The sequence below is a fragment of the Corvus brachyrhynchos genome, unplaced genomic scaffold, assembly GCF_000691975.1.
Source record: "Corvus brachyrhynchos isolate BGI_N302 unplaced genomic scaffold, ASM69197v1 scaffold59, whole genome shotgun sequence".
Classification (NCBI taxonomy): Eukaryota; Metazoa; Chordata; class Aves; order Passeriformes; family Corvidae; genus Corvus; species Corvus brachyrhynchos.
The window spans coordinates 4,924,109-4,932,710 of record NW_008246054.1 but is presented as its reverse complement, the minus strand read 5'-3'; the positions used below and the strand labels follow the sequence as shown (position 1 = coordinate 4,932,710).

Genomic DNA, 8,602 nt, shown 5'->3' with positions numbered 1-8,602 from the left:
GCTGTGTCAGGAGGGGATGGCACCTAGAAAAGACTCATCCTGTGACTGATGTGCTGAACCAGCCAGCCAGCACTGCTGTCCTAGCAACACAGCTTGCCAAGCTTTAGACGTGTGCAGTCTTCACCATGCAAAGATACTTAACCTTGTTAAGGGTAGGGTAACCTCTTCTAAAGTAATTTAAACAGAAAAAGAAACCTGTAATGCTGGAGTAAGTGTAAATTACTGGGTTATGTGTCTGTATGTGTGACCTTTGGATTATAGCAAAGTGTCTAACAGGCAAGACCTTTTGCCTTCGGTTTTCTTCTAGAGTGTGCTCATCAGACTGAGAACAGCTGCTGGTATGAGATATAATTAAGGTTTAATTGGTGATGTCCATTAGGAGAATAGAGTAAGGAACACTGGGAGAAAATAAAGAGAATAAACTGTGAAGGTTGAAAAGAAGAAGAAAGTTTAAAGAATACTAAACTGAGAAATGGGAGCTGATGCAATATTGGTGCAATGGAGGAGCAAAAGAAAGGGCTGAGGAGCCACACTGGAGCCAGAGGGCATTAGAACAGCTGAGCTGGCAGAGCAGATCTCAGAAGTACAATTGCCTGAATTATTCTGGGATGGAAGAGAAGAGGAGCTGAGGAACATCAGGGCATGAATTTGAAGAGCTTGGAAGTGAAAATCAGTGGGTTTTAGATGACAGAAGTATAAATGTTGAAGGGCAAGAGGCCAGTTGGGATGAAGCGATGAAGTGGGAAGGTCTTTTGCTGGAGAGCCCTGCAGTTCTTGGAGAATGGATTGTAATGGTTCTGCCCCAATGGATGGGAGTGGGTGTTGAATTGCTAGCAAAATGCCTTTTCTCCAAAATATCATTGTTAATCTCTTTTAGTGTCAGTGCTGTGTTCAAATAGGAGTTTACAGCCCTTGCTTTTGTCTTGTCAGTGCTTCGGGGGGGAGGGTGGTTGTTTATGTCAAGCACATTTGCAGTGGCACAGGAGAGGTGAATTGCTCTTCCAGTGGTTGGTGCCCCTGCTGCTGCTTGGGGACAAGGCCACCAAACATCACAAATCAAAAGCTCTGCAGCCATTCCAATGCTCCAGAGCCCTGCTTAGCAGACCAGTTTATCCTGGTGGAATTGCAGGGGTGAGAAAACCTGAGGGAGAACTCCCTACCTTCCTTGTGGCTCTGCAGGAACAGAGGCATTAGGAAATGCATTGGATTGTCCTTGGCCATGTAGGGAGTGGGATGAATTGAAGGCTGATGACCATTATGGATTGCCTGGGATGTTTTGCCCTATAAATTCTAGCCAAAATGAAAATAGCTCCTTTAAACAAAATAGTCAGGCAGGCTCTATTTAAACATCCCCTTCAGTTTCCTTACTTTTATATTACTTGCCTAAGTAAGTTTGAAATTCTGCTGTTGAAAATGGAAAACTGCACATTGGCAGTTTCCACTGAATTTTCTAATTGTGAGCATGTGCACTCAGTGCCTTCAGATTTTCATCGCGCCCTTTAGCAGGGTTGCTTCAAACTCTTTATGGAGGGAAGTGCCTTTTCCTAAGAACAGGGGAATGTTTGAAATGTTGAGAACAGATTTAATATCTTTTGATGAGAAGGTTAGCCTGGTGCTTAGAGCAAAGTCCTGGGAGCTGTAAAAGTGCAGGGCTATTACGCCAGCGGAGCCAACTGACTTTCCTCTCTGTATGACCTCCAGCAAGTCCTCAGACCTCTTTGCATATCATTCAACCCAGCTGGAAAACTTAAGTAAACAGCAGGAACCTTGCTGCAAGCCAGAAGCCTCAACTGACTGAGTTATTCTGGGGAAGTGGACTAAATTGTGAATTAGAATCAGGTAAACAACATGTAGATTGAATTGCTTTAAAGAGAAAATAATTTTGTAAATGTCCGAAACTGCTTTAATTTGGCTTAGTTTGAGCGTGTGGAGTGATTGCTTTGTCCTACTTTACAGCAAAGGAAAAAAAACAATCTACTTGCAGTTTCTGTTTTCATCAGACTGTTTACAGAGTCTGTAGAAATAGAGTTAATCAATATTTCTATCAGACACATGCTTGGGCTCTATGCCACACGCACACATTTTTAAACCCTTCAATCTTGTATCATTTATGGAGATGATATTGTCAGAAATAGTACTGTAAATAATTTATTCTGCTGCCAGTGCTTTTTTTAAAGGTCTCTAGGCATGAGGCAAGATTTCCTTCAGGAGCTGTAAAGCTTCCAGATCAGTTTGCTATGGCAGGAGGATTTATTTTTTTGAGAGAGACAAGAAGGATGGTGGAAATGATGGGTTATTTCAGGGCGTGGCTGGCAGCTGTTTCTTTTGCATCATTTTTGGGATCTAGAATAGAGCAATTAGTAAAGTGGAATCATTGTTTTGTGGGTTCTGTGGCACGAGTTGAGTTCCTTGGTGCTCCCAGCCTCCTGAATCCACAGATGTCCCTGTCTGTGTCAGTGCCCTGGAGTGTGGGTCTGATGGGTTCCCTGTGGCTGTGGCAGCCAACTCCGGTGCTGGAAGCAGCCAAGGGGCAGCTAAACCGACCTGTTTTCAGCCCTGGCATGCAGGTGTGTTGTGCTGTAACAAATACCAGGCTTCATTCAGCCTGGCAGACTGTGTTTTTCACTGCATTGCGCAGCCACAGCAGAAGCACAGAGACTCCAGTTTGCAGATTTGATGTTTTCCTCTCTCAGGTGATGCTGTTTTTAACTACGCTGTCAGTTGCAGAAGAAATGTGGCACCATCTTCTCTTTGTTTAGAGCAATTCCTTTGTGGGCGGCTGGTGAATCCAGCAGCTGGTGAATCCTTTGCAGCTGGGCCTGCCAGCCTGGAACAGAAGATGGAAATCTGTCAAACTTCTGTAACTTCTGAGAGACGGGAAACTTTGTTGATTGAAGAGAAAACCCTATAGCGGGCCTAAATAAACATCAGCTTTGTGCTGGGAGGCTTGCAAGAAAGTCACTACCTCCAATTTACTCTTGAAGGTCTTCCCAGATCTTTAACACTGTTTTGGATTTCTGGGTAACGAATAGAGAGTGCAAAGAAAATTCCATGTTAACTCAGTTTACTCCCCAAATAAACTAGAAGGTAAGTTTCTAACAGGAAAGCAGGCACAGGTAGCCTAAATTATCTCCAAGCTTCAGGACTTGATGACCCTTATGGGTCCCTTCCAACTCAGAGTATTCTGTGATTCTGTTATTTGCTGCAAGTTTAGACCCAGAGAGCTGATGTAGCTTTAATGATGGTGCATCAAAGCTCTTTCTAAAGCACTGGCAGCAGTTGTCAAGAGACTACTTGGGGTATCATGTGCTCCATCAGTGTGCTCTGATGGTCTCTGTTCTCTGGATATAGTCTGTATATAAGCAGTAACCCATGAAAATTGGTTGTTGTTGATGTAAATCTTGGTGGTTCCTGGCAATGCCCTTCCCTGTCTTTATTCACCTTCAGTTACATGTAGAGAGAGCACAGCATCAAATGAATTAAGATCATAAGCAACTTAAAAGAGAAACAGTGGCGTTTTTGCTGGGAGGAGTAACAAAAAGCACAGCCTGGCTACTGTTTTAGTGCAGATGGCTACTTACAAGTATGGGATGAAACAAATCGATCCTGTACTTCCTATACGGATCACAGTGTGCCTGATGCAGCTGAGGAGTCTTCCATCCCTGTGGGCACAATGGTTTTGCCAGCAGCTTCACCAGCCAGGCTCCAGCTTGATTAATAGATGAATCCTCAAATGCCTGCTTTGCGTAGATGTATGTACTCTTAAAAATTGCCTTTTGTAGTGCTTTGGGAAAACACTAAGTATAATAGTTAAAAATAACTTGTATCACTTCATGTCAGGTATAAAACATTGCATTTTGACTCAAACTGCAGATTAAAGTGGGAGGCTGTGTCTTTCCTTCTTTTTGTTTTACAGCCCCCAGGGTGGCTGTTTCACATGAAACAGTGTCATCAGGCTTTGTTGTCAGTGATTTTTGTGCTTCAAAGGAAAGGATCAGAAACTGAATCTACCAGTTTTTATACTGAATGAACAAACCTCGCAGTATTTGAAGTTTCCTTCCGAGATAATTTTTTTTTTTCCCATGGCTTATTTTGGTTTAGTTGCACGACCTATCCTGACATTTCCCTCAGTGTGCTGAGATGTCTTGGGACAGTGGATTTTTGGTTGTCTTGCTCCAGCTGATGGTGTGTTTGCAGCTCTGCTGACCTTGTGCAGCCGTTCGGAGCTCTGCCACTTGGTGACAGTCTTTTAAAATAAAATCATCACCACTAAAGGAAGGTTTGAGCTCAACTGACCAGTGTGTGTTTCTCCACAGCAAATCTCAGAGTAAAGGAGGATGCAGTTCAGGGATTTGTTTGCATGTGAAATAGAGTGCAGGGGTTCAGCTCCTCAATGCCATTTTGCTCTAAATACCATGTTATCAGTTCTCATTAAATCACTCCCTGGAATATCATGTGCTGGTGGGACTTTTTTGTGGAGCAGTCAAACGTGGTAAATGGCAGGTCTCCATCACTGCAATGTGTCTCAGGTTGTCACCAGGGGTGACACACATCCACACGTTCACACCTTGTGAGCAGTGTCTTAAAGGCTGTTCAGGCCATGCTGCTCATCTTTCCATGCAAAGGCACAATCCTGGTGCTGGTGAGGTTTTTGCTAATTTATTCTAGACAGTGAATTTGTTAGCTGGCCTTTTTTCAAGTGAAGAAAATATGTTTCAGGCAGGTTTCCTGGGTAGTGTCTGCATGGTAGCTGGTCCACACCTAATAACTGATAGCCAAATTTAACCCAGGAATAGAGGGAGAAGCAGGGAAAGCTCATCTGTCAATCTTCCTGCACAGTAGAAGCTGGTGAGACCAGCATATATACTGTACTGGACTAATCACAGAATATCTTCATTGAATCATTCCACTTTATCTTCTCTTTCCATTCAAATCTGGCAAAATTCTCCCAGAATGTCAGAGCAGTAGAATAAAATAAAAAATTAAGTTTGCTCTTTTTGTGCTGCTCTATGGCAACACTTTGCCTGTTGAAACATTCATGAACCCATCCAGTATTAAGTTATTTTAGTGGATTTCATGCTGCTGGTGCCAGGAGAACCTTTCTAGCAGTGATAGTCCTGAAGCAAATCAGTAATCTCAAGAATTTTGGATCAATTTTCTTGGGTTCTGAAATCTGGTGTGCTGCAAAGTGAGATAATTTGTGTTGTGTTCAGTTCAGAGCAGAATTGCGGAGGTACCCAGTAAAGTCAAAGCGCTAGTGATTTTCACAGAATTATGGAATTGCTGAGGTTGGAAAAGCCCTCCAGGATCAAGTGCAACCATTAACCCTGCACTGCCAAGGCCACAACTGTCCCTTTTAGTGGTTCTTTCATTAATTTGCAGCTCTATTGCAGGATTATAAAACAGACAGAAAGAAAACCTGGTAAAGGCTAGTTTCCTCTAGAATAAACCAGCTTAATGGGATTGCTGAAGGCAACAGAGAGATTTTGATGTTGGGCCTGCTCCTCACCTAATGCAACCTTCGATTAAAACATTACAGTGTTTTGATTAAACATTACAGTGGAAGTTTCCTTGTTGTATTTTGCTTGTTTCTTAAATTCCCAGGGCAGGAACATTGGTGTTGTAGAAAATGATTTTCCATTTTCAGCATCATGATACCTCAGAGCTGTTTCTGAGCTCGGGGAGTACAGGTACCTGCACAGCACTGGCTCGGATGAGCGAGATTTCCCTGAGCTGAGGGCTGGACACAGGTGAGCAGGGGAAATCTGGCTTCTGGAACCACGACAGCAGTCCTCTTATGTTTCCATCTTGCTCAGTTCCAGGCAAAAAGTCATTCCCAAGACAAACTCTGAGGGATACTTGTTTTTGTGCAACCTGAGCTGCAGCAGCCTGTCCTGGTGGTGTGGGTGTCTGCTGTCTGTCTCTGACACAGGACAGCAGTCTCTCTAAGCCGTCTTTCTGTCTCCAGCAGCAGTAGATCCTCTGTCTGGGCAGAGGATCCTGTCTGCAGTGCTGCCTCAGCTGCTGCTTTCAAACAGTGTCAGATCTCGCCTTCTGATTCTTAATGGTCTGGAGAGGATGGAAGGGGGAGGAGAGGGCAGAAATCTTCCATATTCCTGATTTTGACATGGCAGCAGTGGTAGAGCTTGGTTTTCATGCTCTGTGTTTAAGGCAGGGTGTGGTTCCTTTCTGTAAATTCTCTGATGCAAAGAGAAACACTCAGAAAATACATCTTTATTACTGCAGGTGTAGGATGCTTTAGGGTTACCTTGTCAAGCTCCAAGTTTCCAGCATAATACAGTGTATTTCTCAGAGCTGTGGATCAGCAGCACCAAGGGTCTGACCCTCTTTCAGTAGGCTGGTACCTAGTTTTGGATTGTGTAAGTCATTAGTTTGGAACACGTGGCACAGAACCATAGCCAGAGGACAATATACTGGATTATTTAGATAGCTTGATGTGCCAGGGAGATGAATTTTGATTCCATTCCTTTCAATCTTGCTCATACACTGAAGGAGCAGGGGAGCAGCTTCAGCAGCTCAAAGCTGGCCTGCTCCAGCTGCCCCAGAAGAGCTCTTGGTTGTGTCAACACCAGAGACTCCGCTCTCTTGGAACCCAGGTCACGAAGGATAGCATGAGGCCATTTTTTCTGAGTTCTTCCCCTTTTCTGCAATTCCTGAAACATTAATCAGCCTTTTTGAAATAACTGCCATCGTTTTCCAACCAGGGGTGTCCGTGAAGCAGCGCTCCGTCGCTGGCCACGATGACACTGCTTGGCACGAGTGGCTGCCAGGTGAGTGAAAGTTGATCTGGAGCTGTGGAGCGAGTGGAAATAATGTGGCCTGGGACATGTGTATGCAATTTGTGCAGATGATTCAAGTGAGAGCCATGGCAACTGAGATAAACAGAGGGAAAGATAGTGGAAAACCAGCAGTGGCTTCATTTTAATAGCACAGCCTTGATTCCAGAGAGCTCAGATGTTTACTAGAAGAGCTCCATCTTCCTGCATCTCTTCCTTCCCACCACCCCCATTGCTCTGCATGCACTTAGTCATGAGATCAGATGGCTGCTTGGATGAAGCACTGCAGGCCAAATTCCACTGATCCTACTTGAGCAAAAAGCCATCACCTGTCTTCAAATACGGGCTGCAGAATTTCTCTCCCTGTTTGCACACCTGTGATTCAAAGGACCCTCATAAAAATGCATCTCAGAGCTTCCCATGAAACAAAACGCACTTTCTGAAAGTGTTGCAGATTATTTGACCTAGTACTGAGCTTGGGATGTGCTTTTCTTAGAGGTAAAACTATTGGGCAAAATCAAAGCCTGTGCTGTGCAAAGGTAATGTCTAGCATGGCAAGAGTGGAGTGGTGCACCGTCTAGAATGGAAAGAGTGGAGTGGAGCACACCAGGATTAAAGCACACCACTGCTGCTCTTCCCGTGTGAAGTCAGAGTGAAGCTGGCTGATCTGGGGCTGTTGAATAACAAACAGCTCTTGAGAAGATCAAGTCCAACTTCCATGCCAGGGCTCCATCGCGTGCTTGGCAGCGGGGCCGTGCTGGTGTGTGGGCTTTGGGCAAGAGAAACCTCAGGCTGCAAGTGGAAACAACCCAGCGAGAGCAGCAGGCGCCTTGTGCTGTTCCGCCGGGAGAGGATTGGGAACGAGGACCTGAGTTCTGTCTCCAAGTAAATGATCCTGTGCTTGCTGCCCGCGGTTGTGTAATCTGGCATAGGGCTGCAGTTTGGGTATGCTTATCCCAAATCCACCCCCCAGGGGAGCTGCTGGTGATTCACCTCTCTGAATCATAATTCCTGACACTTTTCTAATCGCTGTCCTTAGTGCGTCCTTGGTTCACGGGCTGCCAATCCAGTCTGATTGGAAGAAAAGAGCTTTCAAGCAGTTTAAAAGTTTGCCAAATTCCTACACCAATGCATTAATCCCACATCAGGACTCTGTGGCTCATTTCTCTGTTGCTTTGAGTGAACCAGGAGACACAAAAAATTAGAAAAAGAAATTTAGTTAGCTGTAGAAATGTGATAAATGACCAGTAACTTGATAGTGAGCAAAAGCATTCCTTGTGTGCAGTTTTCAGTTCACAGTTTGTAAAACCGAGTGTGTTTTTCTGATAGAAAATCTGCTCTTTTTGTTAAGAACTGGCAGGATCCTCACTCCTCTGTCTTTCCAAGATAGTGCAAATACTAATTTAAAAATCTATATCTAAATAAAGTTGTTTGCATATATTAACACTAGTTATCTTTTTCACATGTGGTTCAACATAAAGCTCCCAATGTCTGTACAGAGAATGCAAAGCTCTGTGTGCTTTTTTTTTTTTAACGAATGACTGAAAATAAGGATTAAAGCAAGTTTTGCAGGTACCCTCCAAGTCCTCGTTTTGCAGTAGTAATGGAGCCAGGGCTGTGGTTTCTGAACTCTTGGCCCACGTGAAGCCATCCTGCACTTCTTAGCACGTACATGTTCTGGTCCTGCTGCCTGCTCTTCTCCTGGCGTCTCCAAGCTCCTCATCTGCTCCATATTCTTAGGCTCAGATATTGCAGTGTTTGTGATAACACGTGTTACTCTGCAGTGTGAGGAAATGAATGGCAGG

The 8,602-nt window shown here is 44.3% G+C and overlaps 1 protein-coding gene across 3 annotated transcripts in view; it reads left to right on the top strand.

Annotated features, from left to right (window-relative positions):
* ABL1 (ABL proto-oncogene 1, non-receptor tyrosine kinase) overlaps positions 1 to 8,602 on the top strand; it is a 78,906-nt gene that overhangs the window by 21,711 nt on the left and 48,593 nt on the right. The window contains exon 2 of one of the 3 annotated variants that reach the window (XM_017745579.1): positions 6,726 to 6,791. The exons of the other annotated variants lie outside the window; for them this stretch is intronic. Within the exon in view, the coding sequence (XP_017601068.1) occupies positions 6,726 to 6,791 (66 nt within the window). The remainder of the gene's footprint in view (positions 1 to 6,725; positions 6,792 to 8,602) is intronic. 3 annotated transcript variants of the gene reach the window in all.